Here is a 24,910-nt window from a genome sequence, read left to right as displayed (position 1 = left end):
AGCCTGACAGTAAGAGCAGAACTACTTGACACTTAAATGTATACTCACAAAGTCTTTGATTACTGTGAGGCAGCAAAGCTTTTCAAGCAGGAGCCTTAGGTTCAGTAGAGGCCATTCGAAATCCCATTGTGGAAATGCAAGATCAATGACGTGGATAAACAAGAAGAGACCGAGTTCTTGATTGAGGCCATCTCAAGAAATCTTAGATTTAGTATATCTGCGTAAATTGCAAAAACATTGCAACCAACATAGATTCAGCAGTAGTTTTACGGTCCTCCTTGGAGCCCTTATTGACTTCTTCCTACACAAATGCATAATCTGATGTATGATTTGAGTTTTGATCCCACAAAGAAAATATTTGTAACCTTGGGCATGGAGGCTCTCAACTACAGCATTCCGCAGGTGTCAACTCTGAAAGCAGTGTACAGCGACTTGAGGAAGCTTAAGTGATTCAGTGTAGGCAGTGCGTAGAACTTGCATTGGATAAACTATTTTCAATTGCAAAATGAGTTTTACTGGCAGATTGCTGCACCTCTATAGGTATAGTCTTCACACCTCATGTTGGGAATGTCTATGTAGCACGAATTCAGGCTTTGTTTATTCATAATGACAACAGTCCAAATAAAGACACTACATAGACAATGTGCTTTGCATGTAGCCAGGAAAACAAAATCCCCTTGTGAATGTCTCACTTGGAGTAATGGGCAATATAAGAATCAGCAGTTTATCTGAAGTATTAACAGTGTGTGAAATGCGTCCCTTGTCCTGGAGATTTATGCTGAGAACAGAAAATTGGAAAGTACGATTTTTGTAAAACCTACTGGTTCCAATTTTTGACTGCCTTTACAGTCTTTCACCCTTGTTCTGTATGGGAAACTTTATCCTTCAGCCAATTTTTGAGATATAAGTACAACTGTAGCTGAACAGATCACTATGTTGTTCAGGCTGCCTCTCTGGAACATAATTGCAAGAGAGGGCTGTGGCCATTAAGAGAAACCCGCGGGAAGACATATAGGGGTGAGACTGGGTTTTATTGATTTCAACACCCGTTTTTTACGTATGCTGCTTCTATAGTAAGGTAGGGCAAGTTCAAGTTCTTTCTTCTCCGGGGAAGTACGAGCTTTCCGTCTCTCGGGACTCCTTCGTCTCCACTTCAGAATGGCGGGTTCAGGAACGCCCAGGAAAGAAAGAGAGAACAGCCCCGTTTCAGTCAGATGCTCTATATACACGGTGCAGGGATAAGGGTGTGGGGAGACACACTGTGCTCAGTTATATAACAGGGTAGAGTCTCGAGTGTCGACAGTGCTCGTGGTAGGGAGTGACAGGAACGAGTGACGGGTGAATCAAGGTGGGTTTGGCTCTTCCTTCCCGCCCCCCGAGATACGAGGTACCGGACTAAGCCACACTTCCCTTGAAGCGTGGCTCGGGGATTCGCCATGCCGTTGGCCTCCTGGCTTAGCAGATCTCTCGGCACTCCTCTCTCGCTCTGGTCCTCTGCTTCCTCCTCGAACCATCTCAGCCACCTCCTCGTTCCTCGATACTCCGTCGCCTTCGGGTGTAGAACACACACGTCCCTCGTTGGTTTCGTGGTTTTCTTCCTCCTGGCGGTTCACATCACCAAAGTGTTCGCTTTCGTCTGTCGGTACGAACACAGTCGACTTCTCGCTATCCCAGGTCCCGCCTTGCTGTATAGAGAGAGGAGAAGGTTGTACTCATGCCCTCCTCGGACTCGGACCACTTCACCCCGTCACAAGGGCTTATACAAGATTATGAAGAGCATGCTTAAGCAACTTTTAAATAAAGTTAAGGAAGCCCTATCAGAATCAAAACCTAAGGATAAAGATGAAACATTGACGTTTATGATCACACAGGCCACCGTATCCTTTGAGATTAAGAAAGTAATCAGCAAAAATGAGAAAATACTAAATGTAAGTTCAGTAACGTTTGATCGATCGAGGTTGAAATCTGGATTGTAGAGCGTTCAGTAAATTACTAGTGGAGGAATTGTAGGTTAGTTCAGTTGGTTAAACATTAGGCTCTCAAAGATTTAGAAACAAAAAGTGTGTGGAGACAGGATGTAGTTCTGGAATGTGGCAGCTGCTCTTTGAATATTTATATTACCACTGTAGACTTGTACCTTTGTGTGTCAGATTAGGAGTCATTACTTAATCAGAATTGAAATAATAGAAATTAAATGATTTACACTGATCCTATGTATTTTCATGCAAATAATTGTATTTAAAAATGTTTTATGTACAGAACCAGATGCTGTGTTGTATTGTTACACCTTGTTGAAAAATATGAAGTACCATGCAGAAGTAGTATGAATATTAAATTATAAATATCCCTGCCAAGACCTTTGTTATTGTGTTGTGTGTATTTTTAAAGCACACTATCACCTGCAAAGTTATCCTGGCTCTAAAAAGGGTTGTGTGCCTAGTCCTGCCTAAGGTAGGTTGGTTAATTGAAAAGACAGGTCTTCAGCTTCTGTGGACTTCAAGAAGAGGGGATGAGGCTCTGGTGTGCAGTGGCAGACCTTTCCATGATTTAGGAGTGATGTAAGAGAACCTCCATCCTCCTCATTTGGTTCTGTTTATGCTTGGGCTGTGTGCGAAAAGGAGTCCTCTGGAGCGGAGATGTGTGGGTGGTTGGTGGGAGGAGATGCAGTTGGGTGTCCTATTCTGAAATGTATTTGAAGCTTAGTCTACACTTTGTTCACATGATATTATGTCCACCAGATGTAAAAAAGAGTTGTGTGTCGATGACATTCTAAGATGCATATAGTGACACCTTAGAGATCCTAATTCCCCAGGCCTGTACAAAGCTAACGTCAGATGCCATAAACACCAAGCCCTGACAACCAATCCAGAAACCTTTATTAGAGATAAAACTATTGTCTCAGACTAGGCTCCAGTAAACTGGTCATTTACATATTTTTGAAGGCCATGAGGACTCCACCTACATCGATTGGTATCCTATGCCAAGAACTGGTATCCACATGTAAAGAAGCACCTATAGTGGACACCATGTACTCTGTGAGCGAGAGGAAGCTGACATTCTAAGAGAGGAGCTTCAAGTGGTGGTAGAGGAGGTGGTTAGTGAGGAGACCAGATTAGGGGAGGGACCTCATGGTCAAGGTATCGGACAAATATTGCAGTTGATCAGCGACCAGGGGAGTGACATTTCATCTCATGTTGAGCCAGTGATCTACTGTGCTCTTTATTTCTGCTGTTCACTGTTTGAAGGAAAAAAGCTGCACCTGCCTCCTTGTAACATGCCAGTGCGGCAGTGATATTGGAAGCTCCTTTGTAACACGGGGACTAAGCAAGATGGTGGCTACGACTGTTTATCTTTGGCGTTCCTGACCCTAAAGCGATGTTTCTTTCCAATTGAATAACCACGTTATTTCCACTTACTTTTACATTTACTTTTCCAACTATTTTATTTATGGCCAAGGATAAAGGTGCTGTATAAAATATTAATTAACATATCCTGCTGTTGTTTTGGTTGTGCTTTGTTTACTTGAATGTGGATATGTATTGTGCTGTTTCCTTAGTAACAAAGGCTTCCTAGAGATGCTTCTCTTGCCACACTCTGTTTATGGTCCACCACCTTTCTCATCCCACATAAAGCACTGGATGTTTGTATGGTATTGCAGGACATTCTGTACTAAGTTGAACCACATAACGGTAAACAAAGACAAAGTGGGAAGAGACCTCACCTTTGGGTGGCATATTTAACACAGAAGGCGTTCACGGAACGTGCTTGAGAAGTAATAATTAACACAATACGCCATGTCAGATCATCACATCACTGCCCAGGATACATATTGCTGTGGCCCCTAATTACACAGTAGCAGCTGACTGATCAACTGCTCCCCTTGCATGGGACACTACATGAGAGGAAGGATGCAGATATTGAATAGTCATCAACCTGCTAAATCTCACCATCTTCCCGAGTATCCAGGAGAAAACCAGTGCCTGCTACAGCCTAATCGACTACCACCCCACCCCTGCAGCTTCACTGGTTTGGTACACCACCCCTATATTGGCTGAGACACTTGCCATGATCCCTGCACTGGCTATGCCCTCCGTCATGGCACCTGCATAAGCAATACCAAAGGGATGATGGTCGGAGCATTTGAGCAAATCAAACACTCACCCCCCAGCCAACTGATCTGGGTTTAATCCATCATTATTCTTTAGCTCACTCCACCACCCCAGTTCAGACATGGCCATATGTGTGTTTTGCTGTTCGCCCTATGTGGGAAGGGTATGCCCAGACGTGGGCCACATGCTCACTACGCCACTGGAGTCAAGCTATCCTGGCTGATGACAGCTGATAGCCAGAAACCGGTCCTAGGATGCTTGATTCCGGTCCAGGGAAGACATGGCTTGGCAGTTCAGGCTGGACTGTTCCCATGAGGCACAGGGTCAAGACTGATTTTCATATGGCCATGTCTGAACTGGGGTGGCGTGGTGAGCAAAATTAAACTCAGATCTGTGACTGGGAGTGAATGTTTTGCCACTGTGCAACATTCCGTCCATCATCTTGTGTGTTTTACCTGCATAAGCAGACATTTACCACCATCCCTAAACCGGCTGCAATCACAACCACTCCTGCACATGCTACCATTGCTTCGCCTCTGCTTCTGATATCCCTTGGAACCTGTGTAGCTGCAGAACACAGATTAGTGGCTATCAAACCTGGTCCCACAGACATTAGCCAAGAAATATCAGAGGGAACCTGTAAAGTCCCCTTTTTGAAGCTTCAAAGTATAAGGCATGGGGTCCTCACACCATTCAGAAGGATGATGGACCAGTTAGGTCTCCTTCTTGGTTTCTTCCTGGAGCCGCTCTTACTGGAGCAACATTTTCAGCTGCCATTGCTATAGTGGACATTAGCATGATACTCATCCAAACAGGGCCGAGGCTGCCTGCCATTGTGTCAACAGCAGCATTCTGATGTTGTTGATCCTATCTCACTTCTGTCTTTTCATCTTCATTTTCACTTGAGTTTTTATTAACCTCATTCCCTCCACTGGCAGCACACAAAGAGTGTCATTCCTCACATCTCATGTGGCTCATGCTGAGGCACTCCCAATGTGATGTGATCAAAGCATTGGAAACGCCCCTTCTACACTAGGCACATACTCTGTCATATTGCATGTCCTGACCTTTTGCGTGTATGTGTGTCTGCCTGTCTGTCTTGTACTCACCCGATAGCCATGGCCCAGCCTGGTGGTATGTCTCCATTGAATGTGGGTTGCTGGTATTCTTGGAGTTGTGGGTGGATGCAGGAAATTGGGGCACATCAGTGTGTGATTGTCAGGTCTGCATCACATGCCATCTTCATATGGATTTTCAGCTGTTGCATTTTCCTGGTTCGAAAGATTTGCCCAGTGGCCCTGGGCACAACAAATAGCGTATTTGTGCACACTATCGCCACAGTGACATTAGGGAAGTGATGAATAGTACTGAACTTTGATTGCACAGCATTTGCTATCTGGGTGGGTCTGTTGCACTGCAGCGTCGCAAGCCTGGGGAATGTAAAAAGGCACAGAAAGAGGCAAGTTGCACATAGGCACAACACAAATAACCTGTGTGTATATGTGCAAAACTGTGTTTACACACATTAAATTTTTAAACCTAGAACTATTTACATTGTAAATACATTTTAGAAATATTATTGTTGTGCGTCACCAGTCATACGTTATTTATTTGTTTAATTTCTTATTTGCTGTGCTTTTTTTCTTACTTGTCTGTTTCCCAATATCTTACTTACACCCACCACGCTATGACCGCACTGAGGGGTTGCTTTTTATTTGTTGCCTAAAATGGCACATGTTGCAAGAAATCTTGTTAGCTTACAGTGCACTTAGCGTCCGACAGTTGCATACCATTGGTTGACTTTATTGTCACTCATTTGCTTGCTGCTGCTTTGTCAGCTTCCATGGCCATTCCTTCCTATTCTGGTGTTTGTACCTGCACAGGAGCATGGACTCATTACTTGTGTCCTTCCACCGCTTCTTTTTCAGGTGCCACTTAAAAAAAAGATTGTTTAAGCACGCGTCAATGTGCATGTGTACGAAACATGTGTTTTCCGACTGTTTCGCTTTTGTACTTTCTGCTCTTTGCAGCTGCCAGGTAGTTTCAATAGCAAAGTTTGTTCGATTTTTATGGGATGCCTTTCCTTAGTACCCCACCAGTTCTCCACCACCACCCCGGAGCTCCCTCTGTAGCTCGCTACCTGCTATACGTTGGCTGCCAAAAGCCTTTTCCTTGCTTGCCTCATAGATGACTTCCAGGCTTGGGTTCTGAATTCAGACCTTTCTCAATAGGGCTTGTAATTTTAAATTAGTAATGTAGGCATGTAGTTATGGTTTGAAATCAGAAGTGGCTCCTCTCTTTTATTTTGAAATGCTCTACTTCCACTCCCAGTAAATAAGTACCTGAACGTGCCTGCTTGCCTGACCAATTGTGTTATAGTATATATCAGACAGAAATGTGTATGTCATTTCCTTTTCTCTCTTCCCATTTTAGAAGCTTTTTCACCGCCAGTATTTCATAATGGCCCAGATAAAAATGCATTCCACTTGGGCATTCGACGAAACCTCCAGCAAGTATTTGGCATGAACAGAAAATTATGGTTCCTACCTGTGGAATCCAGGTAAGGTCTAATGGTGAAGTATATAAATTCTAGTGCACATTGCAGGCAACCCATAACCTGGATCAAGAAAGTCACACTACTTTCCTGGGTGGGGCAAATAGCTGAAAGAGCAATTTTTCTTTTAAATTGCTACATTTGTGCAGGCAAATACATTTTATAAGAATCACAGATCTCAGCAAAAGTAGCAGGGACAATAGAAGATAACACCATGCTAAGGAAGACATCTGCACTATGCGTCAAACATTGTACTCCGAATGGAAGGAAGGTTTGAGGAAAGAAAAATAAGCAAAATGAAAATATTTGAAACAGTGACGACCCGCAGGCAAAGCTATACATCACATACAACTAGAAGTACAAGATATACAGGAAAAAATAGACCGTCTGGAAAAAGCAGAACAAATTGAGCAACAATGTAAAAAAAAAATAGAAAACATCAGGAAAACCCAGTCCGGAAAGAGAACATATAGATTTGGAATGTCTTGGAAGAGACAGCGGACTCTGAAATAATGGACAGAGAAGACACTATCCCAAACTACCCAAATTCTGGACCCTAAAGAGGGAGAAGCAGTCCGACACAAATTGCAAACAGACCAAGAGACATTATATTGAAAAATTCTTCCTATCAGCAGGAAGAACACATCATACAGAGAGCAAGAAGGAATGCCCACCTAAACCACCATGTAGACAAACTGCTTCTCCTACAGGACGAAGCATCATCAAATTTGTCAAAAAGACAATTCCTTCACCCGATACTAGATGAGCTCTACAAAGGAGTCATCCACTTTTGATGAACTTTCCCATGACGCATCTGGTTTTAAGCAGGAGAGAGCTCTTAAGACAAACCAGAGGAAGATGGGTGGAAAGCTAGGGAGGAAGACCGACTGCTAGCAAAAGCAAACAATATCGAAGAGACAGACCTGAGGGATAGGCTGGTACAGAAGAAAAAGGCAACAATAAGAGAGAGCCCTTGTGAATGCATTAACACATAAAGACATAAAATCCCTCCAACAATATAAGACTAGAGAAGGTCAATGGTAAACTAATTTATAGAAGTTATATTGTGCTTCTCTGTTTTATACGTGAACATGAGGTGAAATAGGGAAAGGGGGAGATGTCGTGTTAGAAGAGGAAGTCCTTGAATCCCGGAAATATTAATTATAATAAAAACGATAATCAGCAAAAACATTGGCAACTGCCAGTGGGGATGAACACAAATTTGTTGGGGAAGGACAAGCAAAATGGGATTGGGGAATAATGCTTGCCCAGATATAACGAGACTGACGAGACCGGTACAGAGAACGAGAAATACATGTATTCGTTGCAAGGATGGGATTAGAATACTTGCATTAAAAGTGAAAGGGTGGAATTTGCCCACAAAGCGCTATAGTCAATCAATCAGGATTTATTGAGTGCTGCTAATCACCCAATAAGGTATCCAGGAACTTGCGGGTCCTGGAGGCATATTCAAACAGTCAGGTCTTGAGGGCCATTCAGAATTTCAGAAGAGAGGAGATGGTCCAGAGGTGCGTGGGGAAGCTGTTCCAGGTCTTTGTGGCGATGTGGGCGAAGGAGCGTAGTTTCAGTAGATTCAGCATGTTTGTCATAGTCTTTAATGTTAGTACAGTTGCGTTTCAACCTCAAAACGGGATATTATCCTTTTGACAAACAGGGTGATTGTTATTATAATGGAGCATGGTGTTCAGATCAGTAGGTTTAGTGAATAGTTCTACATTAAGTAGCCTATCCACATTTTTTATTATGATATCTAAAAATTCACTTTCGTCTCTATTCACAGTAGAGGTAAATTTGAGATTAACATCGCCAAGATTTATCCATTCTATAAATTCTGCCAGGATTTTTTCAGTACCCGTCCATATGAAAAACACATTGTCTATGTAACGGGACCAGTGAGAAGAAAGGCGCTGATACATTGAAGATATGTCTCTCCTCAAATTGAGCCACATAAAGACAGGCCAGACTAGTAGCACAGGTAGCTCCCATGCTGGTCCCCTTGATCTGTCTATAAAAGCCCTTTTCAAATAGGAAGATGTTTTTTTTTTTTAAATGATAGTCACACAATCCACAATGAAAGTCGGGGGTTGGGACAGGTCTACCTTCTCAACACTAAGGAGGTTCTTAATCATACGTATGGTGTTATCCTAAGGGATATTAGTATACAGTGCCTCAATTTCTAGTCACGAGGAACTGTGTCTCTGGATTTAAATCCAAGTTTTCCATTTTCTGGATCGTGGCAGTTGTTAATGTATTCTTTTTGTTGTACTACCAAAGGCTGTAAAAAAAAAAAAACATCAGCGTACTTGCTCAGGGGCTCAGTCAGGGAGTTGATGCAGGAGACAATGGGTCTCATGGGAGGGTCATCTATGTTTTTGTTCACTTTTCGGAGACCGTAGAGTGCAGGAATAATGGGATTATCGTTATTAAGAAAATTAAATTCATCATTGCAAATAATGCCATCTTCTTTGACAAAACGGAATACATTTTTGATGTTACGGGTCAGAGCATTCCACTCCTCTCTATTGGACCTTTAGTAGTGATGATTATTGTTCAGAAGTAAATGCATTCTCCTGTTATAATCTACGGTCTCCATAACCACAATACTGCCGCCTTTGTTAGCCGGTTTGATAGTAAGGTTATGACTTTGTTCTAGAGTCTTAAGGACCAGGCGTTCATGCGTGCTGAGATTATTGTTGACCCATTTTTTTTATTAAGTCAGTCATCTATACTTTTTTCCACTACATGTTCAAATACCTCTATGTCTTTATTTACAGGGTTTATTTGTGTGTCCAAGTCGATTTAGGTTTTAAGCCTGATTTGTTATCTGTTGGTCCTCTTTCTTTGCCTTCTAAAAAGGTATTCAATCTAATTTTTCTGAAAAAAGCTCTGTAAATCTCTTTCCAAATGATATCTATCAGCTGGTGAGGCAATGGTGTATCCTAAGCCTTTTTCTAAAACATTGACCTCATCCTGTGATAGAGTTCTTTGTGAGAGATTTATGATAGGGACCTTATCATCTAGTCCCACTTTTTCTGGCTCCTTGTGTTCATGTAAGGACTATGTTGGAACTGATTTTGGGGGTTGAAATTCCCTCTACCCCGCCACCTTCCCCTTGTAGGTCCATAGTTTTTTTGATGTTGTTCTAAAAAAGACAACATATCTCTACTTACACTGGGGATTGATTCTCTTTCCTTATTGTTTCAGTTATCTTGATGTGTCTCGTTGTCAGAGTCAGAATTAGTGTATGAGGTATCGAAAAACCTCACGTTCTTTCTAGGGAAATTTCTTATCGGCTTTGGCCATGGTTTTCTATTGGAATTATCTTCTCTAGGTCTGTCGTAGAAATCTTTTTGGAGATTTTGATAGACATATTCCAAGTTATATTTTGAAATGTCTTTCCTAAGTTTGTTAGATTTTTTATTAACTAAATATTCCCTATATCGGGAGATGTCGCTCTGGATTTCATCTAGCTTTTTTTTAGCTTCCTTTAGTGCATTACTCTCCTTTATTTTCAGGTCCATCTCCTCAATGTCTCCTCTTTCAATAATTAAAACTTCATGGGCAGTTTCTATAATCAATGTGGTTAGGTCTGAAACCAGACTGAGTGGTGTCATTGAGGTATTTGGTGAGGCATCTGTTGATGAATATCTCTAAGACCTTGGCTGGGAATAGTAGCACAGAGATCGGTCTATGGTTGGCAAGCAGTTTAGGGTCCGCTGAGGTTTTCTTCAGCAATGGAAGGACATTTGCATGTTTCCAAGTGTCTGGGAAGGTCGCAGAAGAGGTGGAGGTGTTCAGAATAGATAAGAGCATGGCGCTGATGAGCAGCTCAACATGTTATTGGTAAACAGATCTAAAAAAGCTCTTCTAGTTGTCCGACATAAAGGATGCAAATTCAGTATAAAGGCACCAGCACTGCTAATGTGGAGTCTGCAGTCTAAACAGAATAGGGAAAGGATTGTGTTGATTAAAGACTCAGATGGGTGGTAATTTTTAATCATAGCTATTTAGGATTTTTACTCAAACCAATATGAACAAGAACCCTGATTGACCTCCTTAAAATAACGAATAAACAAAGATACATTTATTAGCCCCAGACACAGGAGGAAGTAACAAAGGCTATAAAAGACCTAAAACCTTGGAAGCCCCAGGATCAGATGGTTATGCCTAAAAATTCTACAGAGCCTTCGCATGCTGCTTAATCCTGCAGTTAACACATCTATTCCAAGAAATTGTTTTTAATGTGCCCCATACAGTGAATGAGGCTGAGGTAACTGCCATAACGAAACAAGGGAAGATATGGCTCTTTGTTCCTCTTACATACTGAAAGCACTGTTATATACCAAAATATATTGGCTCCCGGGTTATCACAGATCCTCTCAGATATGATACTCGAGGATCAGTCTGGGTTCATTCCAGAACTTCACACATTCAATAACATTAAAAGGACTGCACACCTCATAGTAAAAGCAAATAAAACAGAGAAGACCCTGGTACTGTTGGATCTGTATGCCAAGAAGGCATTTAACAGGGTTAGCTGGAACTGCTTGACAAATGGTCAAATCTGCCCTACTCGAAGACTGGGTGTTCATGACGAAAGTCCCCTATAAAGCACCCAAAAATAGAACTATGGTGAACTGAATTCTTTGAGCACAGGACAAATTACAAAAAGACATAGTAAAATGTACATGGCAAGGGACACCTGCAAGAGTCTCCAGGCAACAAACTCAAATGGTAGAGTTGTGTTTTCCATATGTCAAAACATATGATAGGGCACCATAGCTGTACATGTTAGGTTGAATGGACAGTTGCAGGAGGAAGTTTATATGGGATATTTTTTGGCTACCGAAAACCTTGAGAACGCAACAATTACATTGTAGTCAGATTACCGTAACATAGTTGCATGTGTGGGACTCAGTCGCTCTGGCTCGACACTTACTGACCTTCCCATGATTATTTACACCTATCCATAATGATGAAGTCCTCAGTCCGGCATATGAAGGTACCGTGTACAGAGCCTGGTGATATAGGGATTGCCGAGTACTAGTGGATCTGTTTGAAAACGGGGAAATAAAATGATTCCTAGATGGTAAGAAGATACATAAAGTAGAGGAGATAGAAAACTTTAGATGCCAGTTACTAGGACTTTGTACAGCGTATTTCCCAAACAAGAAAGGGGCACAAGAGAGTTAACCGTTTCGATAAACTTGCAAAGAACATGGACAGTACCTCAGTCGCAGTGCCAAAAATGTATACATTTCTGGTAGACTGATTAAAACCTCACACATGGGGTACATGAAAAGGTAGCGGAAGGAAATAGGCAGTGAAATAACAGAGAAAGGGTGGCTAAGCCACTGAGAGATACTGTGAGATTCAACCATTCTAAATAGCAAAGACAATATAGAATGAAAATAATGACACAATGGTTCTTAACATCACAAAATAAAATGATGGCCGGAGTGTTGAAACTTTAGTTATTTTGCTGCCCACTTAACCCCAGTTTGGACCTATCCATATTCAAATCAGTCAACACAACATCACAAAATAAAATGATTCAACCCAGATCTCTTGATTGGAGGTGAGAGGTTGAAAAGTTTCAGCACTCCGTCCATCATCTTGTGTTTGCTATGTTCGCCCTAAGTGGCCATGGGTATGCCCAAACATGGGTCCCTTGCTTGCTGTGGCTCTGGATTCAAGCTAGTCTGGATGGTGAGGGGTGATATCCTGAAACCAGTCCCAGGATGCTTGTTTCCAGTCCAGGGAGGACCCAGCTTGGCAGTTCCCATGAGGTTCAGGGTTAAAACTTATTTGCATATGGTGGCATAGTGAGTAAAAGAATGAGGAATTCAACCCAGATCTCTTTCATTTGGGGTGAGTGGTTGAAACGTTTCAGCACTCCGTCCATCATCTTGTTGTGTTTATAATGGTTCTTAACTCCAGCAAGCTAAACAAGATGTTTAAAGGAACAAACAGATGATTGAGACAATGCACCTAAAGGGGAACACCTGCACACATTTTGTGAGCATATCGGAAATTGTCAACCTATTGTAAATACATGGGGCAGTAAATGAAATGGTAGGACAATGGTAGGATTCACTATCCGAGCAAACTCAAAGCTAAGTATGACACCAAATATATGAAAGACTAGTACATCTAGGGAGTGAGTATTAATTTTACAATTATTGCTAATTGCTAAGATAGTTTCAGCAAGGCTGTGGAAACAATCGTGCACAACTTGAGTTTTTAATACCTTAACATTTGTGATACGGTGGCAATGGAATGCTTAAGTAGACATATGCTTAAAGAGCAAGATGATTTATTGTCATTATGGCAACATATATTGGATTTCAAAGACCAAGACTGCAAAGAAACAATATATCCACTGGATTTATGAGTGTTATTCCTGTTTGATTAAACTTCTACCCTGCTTGTGGAATATAAGCTGGCTAAAGGGGATTATAGAAGTTGAGATGAGACAAAGGCTGATATAAGAGGCATGGAGGGGTCGATAAAAGGGAAAAAATGGAACTAGAGGTTGGAAAGCATTGGCGTTACTGTGATGTGCTGCTATAAGTGAACTCTTCAAAAAAGTATTTTAATAAAATTGAATCCAAGAAAGTATTTTCTCAAAGCTTCCAACTAACAGGTATATAGTATCAGATGCTTTGTCAAACAGGAAGACTGCCATTAGATAAGGTTTTATCAGATGGAATATTCACTGTCTTAAGCTACTATTACACTGCTGCGTGCTTACCAACATCCTTTAGAGAAGCATTGTTAAGCCTATGCTTGATGAATTCATATGTTTCTGTGAGCACTAAGGGGCCATGCATCTTTTTGTAACTCTAGACCTCACTGACCAGATTTGTGCATACAAAGGCAAAAGCAATTCACCCACAAAATATTGCATGAAATAAAAAATCAGTTGAGTAATAGCCATCTATAAGATTCTTCTCAATATTCTTTGCTGTCTCAGTCTGAACCAATTGCGTGAATCTGAGGCCCTCCAGATAGTTGCTCGTATCTCAACTTCAGTAGCATGTTTGACCTAATCAAAGACAATGCTTCAAAACTTGCAATAAGACAAACATCTCGACTTATCTATTTAATCTAGAAACTGTAAAGTATGTTGGAACTGTACTTTGTAAAAACTTAATTTCCATGTGCATAGACTGGCTTTATGGCTCAATTTCTTTCTTTCCTTAGCTTGGGGGATGGGCTTTCATTCCCCATGCGATCTTCTCAGTGTGAGTCCCGGAACCCGCTTTTAGGAAACGAAGACCAGTGGGACGATGATGGAATGGAAGAAGACAATGAAGGTAATTTACATGATGACGGAAGTGTCAAATTATGGAGGCATATCCTCACCTATGTATGAAACCTAAAGGGTCTGAGCACATTACGTAAGCATTTTTCATTTTCTTCTCGACATAATACAACTTTCTCTCAGTGATGATCAATTAATGTCTTAACAATGTATAATGCTGCAATACTGAGCCAATATTTAAGTTCAAACACAGCATTTGCAACTTCTAATTAATTTTGGTCGCAAACTGTTTTAGGCTTAAGGAAAAGTGGTTGTGAGAATACTATTTGACCCATCTCTATATCAAGGATAATTCTAGCATTACACATGGATGTAATTGGGCTTAGTCTTCCAGCCCAGGCTTCACTCCGAAACAAGGAATGGTCTTTCTGATGAATAGATTTAACCACTGATTGCTCATCTTTGGAGTATTCCCCACGCACCAGACTGAATCCAGAAACGTTCATAGCAGTGCTCCCACATGCCTCTAGGTGGCACCTTGCCAAGTCGGGGAAGGTCATTGCGCACTGGAAATAACAGAGCAGAGGCGCATAGAAGGGCCACTCCCACTCAACGATGTCTGTTCCTTTCCATCTGTGCCTTCAAAGGTGGATCCAGAGACCCGCTCCCTCTTTGGTTATTATTTGCTGACTAGTGTGCCAGGGAAAGATTTACCCCCCCCAAAAAAAACTATAGGGTTCTCAAACTATGTTGTGAAAACAATGTTGGTGACAGACTCGCATGAGGTGTGCCTTTGGTGTTCGGGCTCAGAGCACAACTCCAGTTCATAAGACAAGTACACTCTCATGCACCTGAAGGCGATCCAGGACCGTGAATCAAAACTGTTTATTGGCAAACATAAGAAAAAGTCACAAACCTCGCATTAGGCGCACTCTTGTTCCAAGTCAAGGAAGCAGACCCACTTGTAGTCCCTAGCTGATCACGCAACTGGTCTTTATTGTGGTCAAAATTGTCTGATAAGTCAAATTCAAAATCGAAGAGGAAACCTAAGAAGGACTCAGCCCCATCCCCCAACTCTAATCAAAGAGAGGTCATGAGGACATATCGCTCCTGATCCCAGATTGAGGAGCAAATTCTGCAATTAATCGTGATGCACCCTAGGCCAGTTGCAACTCCAAAGCAGGTTAAGGTCTTTAAAGAAACTATGCTGCATATTTTCTACCCTCTTCCAGCTTCCTTTGGTCACATTTGGGCCTGGAAGAATCTACGGGGCCTCCAGTCAGGTTTTCTCAGGCGGATCCGTCCTTGGTGCCTTCTGAGCCCTCAAACCTGTATCAAGTTCCTCACTGATTCTGGTGTAGACTTATACTCTAGCTCCAAGACCTGTGCCAGTCCCTCTTTCATCGACTCCGGACCGACATCGCCGTGGGGGATCAAGTGCAGACTCTGATTTCTGCCCTCAAACTAAATTCATCCTGATCCAGACTGAGGTTGCCCTTTGACTCCACTCCAGAGCATGTGGGTACGGTACAGCCTGATTCTTACAATGTACCTCCTCAACCACTGAGCCATGCTCAGAGCATTATAATCTTTTTGGTTTACAACTCTAACTAAAGTTTACCACCACTTGGAGATCCCAGTGGTGATGAAGGTATTGACTTACACCACATTATGACGATGACAGTTTATGCATGGACTTTTAGAGGTCCAGTGGTCTTCATACTTCCCATGAAATAGAGTTGATTTCCTCCTGTGAACCACCAATGTCAGAGAGTGCTTCTTTAGCTGTGGTAATTCCTGTGACAAATCCATATGCTGCTGAGATCATGGACCTACAACTTCCTTCTTTTGAAGTTAAAACAAACATTATTTCAAAAGTCCTACAACCTGGGCTTGCTTACTCTGAGCCCTTAATCCTATTGAAAGAAGCCTTCCCTGACACGCTGATGGACACTTGGTCTTAGCTTTGTTCTTGCCCATCAGTGAACAGACAGCAAACACCAACGTTTGGTGTTTCAAGCTTCCAAGCAAGGTTAATCCTAATGCATTTCTCATGACCTCTCTGAACAGAGTCAAAAAGGATTGAGGGGTTCGGAAAATAAAAATGTATTCTCCTGCCAGCCTAGTCTTGAGGACAGTCAACAAGATTTGCCTACCTGGAACATAGTAAGAGTTTGCTGGCAGTCCCACACGGATTTAGGTCCTCCTTCTCTTAAACAATTCAAAAAGGTCAGAATGAAGCCAACTATGTGATTTGTGCTGGTCTGGATACTACCAGTTGCTTGGCGAGGGCGATTGGCACTAGTGTGGCTTTCCGTCACCATGCATGCGATCAATTAGCTTTTTAGGTGGTGTGCAGGACTTTCTTATGGATATGCCATTGAATGGATTCTGCCTGACTGGCAAAAAACTGAATACACCTTAGAACGCTTTATGAAAGTTGGGCCACAGTGCTTTCTTTGTGCCTCTCAACCCCTTCCAGGCAGTTTTCTCATCAGTTTCAGTCTTTCCGAGGCTACTGCAAAGGATTGGCATACAGGAAATGTCAGGCCCCACTGGAGTAACCTCAGTCCTTCCGTGTCCTGGGATGGGTCTTCATGGGCCAAGATGCATGTCATCAGTGGCATCAGCCTCCTAGCCACTTTAGTTTGCCCTTAGTGGCGGACACCGACCCTGTAGGACGCAGGATCCAACACTTTCTCCCCAGGTGGCAATCAGTCAACTTTCACAGGTGGGTCCTTCAGATCACACTGCATGGCTGTGCCCTTACATTTCTTTCTGACCCACCACAGCTTCCTCCCACATCAGAGTACGTCTAAGAGGAGCACCTATCCATCTTATTGCAAGAGATGTAAGCTCTAATTTCCAAATAGACCATCAAGAGAGTTCTGTTCTCATAAAGAAGGATGGGTTGTTACTCATACTATTTCCTTGTGCTGAAGAAGGATGGAGACCTCTAGCCTGTTTAAGACCTTTGTTCTCAAAATGCCTTCCTGCGGAAGGATACATTCAAAATGTTCATGCTTGCCTCGGTTCTGTCTGCCCTAGATGCGGGTAACTAGATTGAAGCCTTGGCACTGCAAGGTGCTTACTTTCATGTGCCCATCCTGCAGTCCCCCAGTCGTTACCTGTGGTTCAAGGTTAAACACGTGCATTTTCATTTTGTCTTGCCTCCCATTAGCGATGGCAGCATCCCCTTGGTGATCATGAAAGTGATAGCGGGGATTTTCTGCCCATCTTCAGATGTTGGGCATTCCAATTTTCCCCCACCTCGATGACTGACTTATGAAGGCAGGCTCGCCACAGTCATTTGTAGATCACCACCAGGTGAAGATGAACCTCCTAGCTCCTTCGCAGAGACTGCCTCTTATAGAAACGGTCTTGAGCATGATGTAGTTTAAACAGTCCGGATTGGCCTTATTTAGTTTTTTTATACCTAGGCACTATTCAACATAACAATATACAAAAGTGTTATAGAAACTGTTCACACCAAATGGAATACTGGACACTACTGGACACTCTTTTGGGCTCCAGTTATATAAAGGATTTAGGATGGATGAATGAAAGGATGTGTGTTTTAATTTTTATGAAGTAAGTTATCTAAAATATGCAAAATATATATACAATGTGAATATATTGAATAATTTACCTTTGTGATTTCAAATATACAGTCCTATACCATTTATTGCATTTGGTGTAAACAGTTTTTATACCACTGTTGTTTATTGTATTGTTGGACATGTTGCTAGTCAGGGCCTTTTCTCTGTTGCCTCTATTCCTGGCCATTCAGGCTATGATCACAATGTTTCAGCCTTGTCCTTGAACTTAGAGAGAGCAGTTATGAGGCTTCTTGGCCTGTTGGCCTCATGCATCCTGCTTGTCGGCATATGCAGGCTCTACTGTGGAATCTGAAGTCTCAATGGGCCCAGGAGCAAGAAAACCTTTTGGATGCTCCACAGTTTTTAGAGCAGATGGCCAGTGGTGATTACTTGACCACAATCTGACCAGCTGTAGGCCTCTCTCTTTTCTCCACCGGCTGCTGACGGTGGTGGCAAATCTTTCACTGCTAGGTGTGAATGTAATCTGAGAGAGGTGGAGCTGAGAGGACTTGTATATCTGGCAGAAACCTGGCATTGCTGGCCATTTCTATGGTGCTGAATGCCTTCCTTCCATCCATCAATGTGTGCTACTGGTTCATTTAGCGAGGTTTAGGCTGGAGGAATACGCTCCATAGCACAGTGTTGCTTCCAGTAAATGCAACAATTTAAATCTAATTTGAATGTGACTGCCCGCCAAGCTGCGTTATTTGGCTGATCTATTTCTGGAAGGATTGACTTTAGATGTATTCTTCTAGCCCCTATTTTGATGGATGATCTGGTCATTACATGGCTTTTCGCTCACAAAACTATTCTCTGTCCTGATGATAACTCTGACTCTAGGGGTCGAAACTTCGTCTATGCTTTTTGGGCATTTGGGAAGGGATTTATACACAAAATGTTCCACGTTCATCTATAGTCTACCCGATGAAGTGGTGGCCCATTTGCAATTTCTCTTTTCTTTTGTAATATACTGTAATGTACAATGTATTTCTGTAATATGTTGAGCAGCAAGAATGTATGTATTTTACTATTTGTTATGTTATGTTATGTTACGTTAAGCGTTTTGTAAAGCGCAACAGCTGCCCTGGCAACGGGGCGTCCCGGCGCTAGAACCAACATAACAAACTGGGATAGAAGCAGGTGGACATCTACAGGGGGGGGGAAAGGTGAGTTTTAATCGCTTTGCGGAAAGCCAATAGGTTGTTCATGCTACGAATATGGAGGGGGAGGGAGTTCCATAACTTAGCCCCTAACAGTCTGAATGAGCGCCCTCCTACACGGGCGTATTTCGTGTAGGGGACCAGGACTAAGTGTTGCCCTTTGGAGCGAAGGTTTCGTTGGGGGTTATAGGGCGTTAGCAGTGGGCGAAGGAGCTCAGGTCCCTCAGTTCGCAGAATCTTAAAGGCAAAGATGAGGGCCTTGAATTGGATACGGGCTTCCACAGGCAGCCAGTGCATTCTATGAATAGCAGCTCTCGCGGAGCACCTTCTAGGCAAGCCTACTATAGCCCTGGCTGCGGAATTCTGAATCCGTTGGAGTCTCTTAATTTCTGCTTTATTGGCTCCTAACAGCAGAACACTGGCTTAGTCCAACCTGGCCAGGATGGTCGATTGAACAATCAGTTGTCTCGTTTTGGAATCAAAGAAGCCTAAGATGGGATTAATGCTTCTCAGTAATCCAATACAAGTCGCGGCCACTTTTTTAGTGTGAGCCTGAAAATTAAGTGCAGAGTCCAGCCAGACTCCCAGGTTTTTTGCCAGATTTTTTGGAGGAGGGGCTGGGCCCAGTGAGCAAGGCCACCAAAGGTTGCTCCAGCTGTTGGAGTTTTTGCCCATGATCAGCACCTTGGTTTTACCACCATTGAGTTGGAGGCAGTTCGCTGTCATCCAATTGGCGACAGCGGTCAGTCCATCCCTGAATCTAGTGGCATCAGGGGAGGGAGCCTCCTTGAGGCTGATGACCAACTGGGTGTCGTCGGCGTACGACACCATTGTAAGATCCCATTGTTTGGCGACTTCCGCCAGGGGTTGCATGTATAGATTAAAAAGTGATGGACTGAGGGCAGAGCCCTGTGGCACTCCTTGTCCTATTTCTTGGGGTTTAGAGATGAAGGGGGGTGCCGATACCTGGAAGGATCTGTTCGTGAGAAATGAACAGAACCACTCTAGTGCTGAGTCTATGATCCCGATGTTTTCCAGTCGTTTGAGTAAAATAGCATGGGAGACCGTATCGAAGGCCGCTCTGAGATCGAGCAAAATCAGCGCGGCACTTTTACCGGTGTCCATGATTTCTCGCAGGCGTTCTGTGGAGTTAAGGAGAGCGGATTCCGTGCTGTGGCCCGGCCTGAACCCGTGTTGGGAAGGGTCCAGGATGTTATTTTTTGCCATGTGATCGTTCAGCACTTTGTTCGCGTGGGCCTCCGCTAGCTTCGCTACCCAAGGTAACAGCGAAACCGGCCGGTAATTCTCCGGCATCGAGGGGTCTAAGGTGGGTTTCTTTATAATGGGTGTGACCCAAGCCTGCTTCAAGCAGATGGGTACCGTGGCCGTGGCAAATGAGAGGTTGAGAAGAGAGGTCAGGGGTGGGAGGAAGAATTCCAGGGCTCCTTGAAAGTAGACTGGTTTCATGGGGTCTGCAGGTGCGCCAGATTTTACCTTCCTGCATATTGTAGTCAGTTCCTCGCGAGAGATGGCTGGAATGCAGGAGAGCCTGTAGCTCTCACAGATGACTTTGGGGGATTTAATGTCCTCTGGAAGGTCGTGAGTGAAAGAGTTGTAGATCTTCTTCACTTTATCGGTGAAGAAAGTTGCTAGATCATCACATTGCTGAGTAGAAGTGATGTGAGAGGCCGGTTTATCTCCATGTTGCAATTTTTGCACAATTTTAAAAATGGTTTTCATGGGGTTGGGACTAGTTTTAATTTCATTCGCGAAGAAGGCTGCGCGAGCTAAGCGTATGGCTTTATGGTATGCTTTAAGCAAGGCCAGAAACGCATTTTTAACCTCCAGCTTGTATTCTTTCCTCCAGTGGCGTTCTGCTTTCTTACATGCTTTCCTCATAGTTTTCAGCTTTTCATCGTACCAGGGGTTGGAGGGGGAGTTGCGGCCCTTGGTCGGTATAACAGCGTCCAGTCCCTTGGTGAGCCAGTCCTGGAAGGACGCATACGACGTGTCAATGTCGTTCACACCCTTCAAGTTAAGCTCGCCTAGGCTGTCCGTAAGGTTAAGATGTTGAAGTTTATGCCAAGGCCGTTTTAGGCATGAAGTAGGTGCCTTTATCACGGGAGGGGAGACACTCGGGATCGAGAACCTGACCAGGGAGTGATCGGTCCAGGCCATAGGTTAGGCCATAGGTTTAGGGAGTGTTGTGTTTTTGTCATATGTAAAACCTATTTACAATAAAAAATATTCTATAACTGAATCTTTGTGTGGGTACCTCACATTTTATTTTATTTTTGTATTCACTGTAGTAATTTTTTCAATGTGAGATAGTTATTATTGTTCCCTAGAACCACTGTTGTTCCCATATATGTGCATCAATGGGAGGCTAGTTCAAGTTCTCACAGACAATTCCACCACCTTGTCATACTGCAACAAGCAGGGAAGAGCAGGGTCAGGCGGCGTGTGGCAAGAGGCTCTGCGCTTCTGGCATTGGTAGGAGTGTCCCAGCATTTTCTTGCTTGCAAACCAGCTGGCTGATCATAAATTGTGTCTGCGTTCAAATTGGCACTGTGTGTCTACGAAGATGGGGAGAATATTGCCTAGATCTTTTTGCCACCATCAAGAATGTGCACTGTCCAAACCTTTACGTGTTTAAGCTTTCGCAAAGGCTCTCACGAGGAGATGCATTTTGACTGGAGTGGAACACAGCACTCCTGTTCACTTTTCCACCTCTGCCTGTCCTATGCAGAGCTCAGAAGAATATGAGGAACCACAGGGCCCAAGTCATCCTAATGGCTTCAGACTGGGCCAGGAGAGTGTGGTACCCAGAACGTCTGGGTATGAGCATCTGCCCTCCGATCAGGTCACCATTCCAGAAGAACCTTCTGTCGCAGCAGCAGGGCAGGATTTTCCAACCAAACCTGTGCAATCTGCACCTCCATGTTTGGAGATTGAGCAGCAGCAGTTAACCACATTTGATTTGCTACCCAAAGTTGTTGATGTCATCCAGGCTACCAGACACCCTTCAAAAAGTCTATTTACGCCGAGCGCTGGGGCAGATTTGTGACAAAGTGTAAAGTCTGCATGAAAGACCCATCACAAGCCAAAGTGTTGGATATTTTATTTGTTTTCTGTTTGGCCCAACAAGGTCTTGCAGTATCCACTATGAAATATTATTAGCTCGCTATTTCGGCCTTATTGTGTTTACCAACTGTCCTTGTTTAAATAACCTGTTGTGATACCTTTTCTTAAAGGTTTGGAACACATTTTCTCTCAGACGTTTAGGGATGCCACAATGGGACCTTAATTTGGTCCTGACATGTTCTCATCTGTACTCCCTTCGAACTCTTTGCGTCATCTGAACCTGAAGACTGTCTGCCTTATTTAGATCACTTCAGCTTGTTGCATGAACAAGTTCCAGGTCTTATCAGTGGAAGTGCCCTATACCATCCTTTTTACCAGACAAACTGGTGCTAAGGATCTGGGCGGCTTTCTTGATGAAAGTCGTGACTCCTTTTCATGTAGGACAATCCATCAGTCTCCCACCGTTCTTCACCCTGCCCCATCCCTCAAAAAAGAGACTCCATCAGCTGGACCCCAAAGGACAATCCGTTTTTGTGGGGTTCTTCGGTGAAAAGATAGGAAAGGCGGAGGAGAAAAAACTGTTGTGGTTAATAGTCTTCATGAGCAATAAAGAGAGACAGTATACCAGAAAGAGCGTTACAGAAGGAAAGTAACTTGTTCTTTGTGTTTCAGCTTTGGAAGTGAATTTTGATGAGGAATTGTTTCAGGGAAAACTGAGTAGGTAGAAAACAAGTATTGTCCTCAGGTGATGCACAAATATCTTGCAAGAGAGCAACTACTGGAAGGCGTTCAAGATGTGGTGATAGTCCCACCGAAAGAAGTGGTAAGGGTTTTCTATTTGTGACAGTGAAGTTTCTTTTCCAAGTGATTACTTCTGATTGTGTGGGAGCCACATGAAAGATGGATCTTCTCAGCCAGGTAGATTGCTAGGTGGAAGACTTTATGGCTGGTATAGCTCAAACTAATGAATGTTATAAAGCAGGGTCAACACTAGGGAATAACGCTATGCATTATTGGCATGTGGTCACTTATTGCTTTCATTATGGTCAGTGCTTTAACTACTTTAGTAGTTTTTAAGGAGGGAGACACATTGCCAAAATACCTTCATTTATATTTAGCATTGCTTTTATTGAGCAAAAGCCAAACTATGGTGCTAACATTGATCTCCCTTTAAGTAGCGGATAATTTCATTTGAAAGGAGTAACCTTGTGTTCGAGGCATATGAGCTGCAGATACTACACTTGGCATTAGATCGCCACCTGGTGTTGGGCTCGGATGATTGCATGTTGTTGTCGTCTTGGAAGAAGTCTTTGTAGTCACGAGATAGGTGACTCCTCCCTTGGACGATAGTGCGCATGGGCATCGGCTCCATCCTTAGATTGTTTTTTTCCCTCACTGGGTTCAGATGAAAGTTTTCTGCTCTGGCTAGAAATAAACTTTTCCAGAACTTCGAAGCGCAAAAAACGTACTAAAAACGTACCAAACTACTTCCTATATCGACTAACATCGTTTTGAATCCATCAGCTCGATTCCGGTCATCGACGCGGGCCGTTGGGCCTATCCCCGCCGTGAGGCCTACACCTCATGGAAAGGATGCCATTCAAGAGATGCCCCGGGTGTGGAGTAAAGTTTCCACACAGTGACCACCACAAGGTCTGCAACCTGTGTTTATCGCCAGAACATGACGAATCCAGCTGTACAGCCTGCGCGTCCTTTCGATCCAAGAAAATCATCCGAGATCGGAGGGCCCGTTGACACGACATGCAGAAATCAGCTCTGGAACCGGTGGATATCTTCAACGAAGAGGTTCCGCTCGTTCCCGAAGAAGATTCAGATGATCTCCAAATCGTATCAGAGGCAGACGACTCAGATTATTCCATACCATCGGGTCAGCGCGTGAGTACTACTGCCCCTGCACCACACACAGCACCCAGATCGAAGGCAAAGGTCAACACTCCGCCTCCGGGGCCCAGTCGCAACCGAAAAACTCCTTCGACAGCCCCGCCATCGAACCCGGCTCCGAAGAAAGTAACTAAGCCTTCCGGTAGCTCGGTACCGAGCGAGCCGCACTTGCCGATCCCACAAGCTCCCTCGGCACCGAAAGAAGTCTCGGCTCCAAAACCGTCGACTTCTAAAGACAAGGGTACAAAGCCAGCGTCCGACGCCTCAAAGCAGACGAGACCTGCTTCCACTCCGAAGCCATCGTCTTCGGTGTCAAAACTGACAAGGCCTGATTCTGATGCGCCCAAGCCCTCGAAACAGCCTACGACACCGAAAACAACACTTCGGTGTCGAAAACTACGCCAAAGGACATTGTAACACCTCCTAAGGCTAAAGACGGACAGCAACCTCGTCCGCAACCGAAAAAATTGGCGCCGACAAAGGTTCCACAAGGAGAAGACCTTTTCCAACCAGATCCTCTGCAAAAGAAGATCTACATTAACCCAAAGACAGGTCATGTATCCAATGCTCCACACAAGAAGAGGAAGACAGATGCAACATCCACACCTGTAGTTCCTACCAAGAAGAAGGACTCTGCCACATCTCCTATGTACCATTCTTCTCCTATACTTCCTTCTCCTTCATCACCTGTTCCTCTTAACAATTCACCACAGATATCTCCTCCACATTCTCCTCTTTTATCCTCACACTCACCTCAAAATGATGATGAGTATAGTTTAGGGAGAGGGATAAACACAGATGAGCCTTTCCCATACCCTATAGATGATACAGACTGGGAGTACCCAAACCCACAGGATGTGCCAGATATTCCTGACCCACAGTCATACCCATCAAAACCTTCTCCCCCAGAAGATAACATTGGTTTTGGTCACCTGTTGAACAGAGCTGCCATTTACCATGGGGTCACTATGCATTCTGATGAGGCAGAGGAAGATTTTCTGTTAGATACATTTGAACAATCTCAAAGGTCTGTTCAAATTCTTCCCATGATTAAAGGGGACATCAAACATGATCCAGAGATATTTAAAGACCCTGTACGTACTAGTATCCTAAACCCTAGAATTGAGAAAAAATATAGCCCTGCACCTGCAGATCCAGTCTACATTAAAGGACAACTACCATTAGATTCACTAGTTGTGTCAAATGCTAGGAAA

General features: G+C 43.5%; 1 protein-coding gene across 1 annotated transcript in view; it reads left to right on the top strand.

Moving 5' to 3' along the window:
- ZDHHC15 (zDHHC palmitoyltransferase 15) overlaps nt 1-24,910 on the top strand; it is a 268,386-nt gene that overhangs the window by 197,928 nt on the left and 45,548 nt on the right. Inside the window, exons 9-10 of the mRNA XM_086918406.1 lie at nt 6,543-6,669; nt 13,891-14,003. Of these exons, the coding sequence (XP_086774532.1) occupies nt 6,543-6,669; nt 13,891-14,003 (240 nt within the window). The remainder of the gene's footprint in view (nt 1-6,542; nt 6,670-13,890; nt 14,004-24,910) is intronic.

This window comes from Lissotriton vulgaris, chromosome 4_1, assembly GCF_964263255.1.
Source record: "Lissotriton vulgaris chromosome 4_1, aLisVul1.2, whole genome shotgun sequence".
Classification (NCBI taxonomy): domain Eukaryota; kingdom Metazoa; phylum Chordata; class Amphibia; order Caudata; family Salamandridae; genus Lissotriton; species Lissotriton vulgaris.
This window is presented reverse-complemented; position numbering and strand designations above follow the sequence as displayed.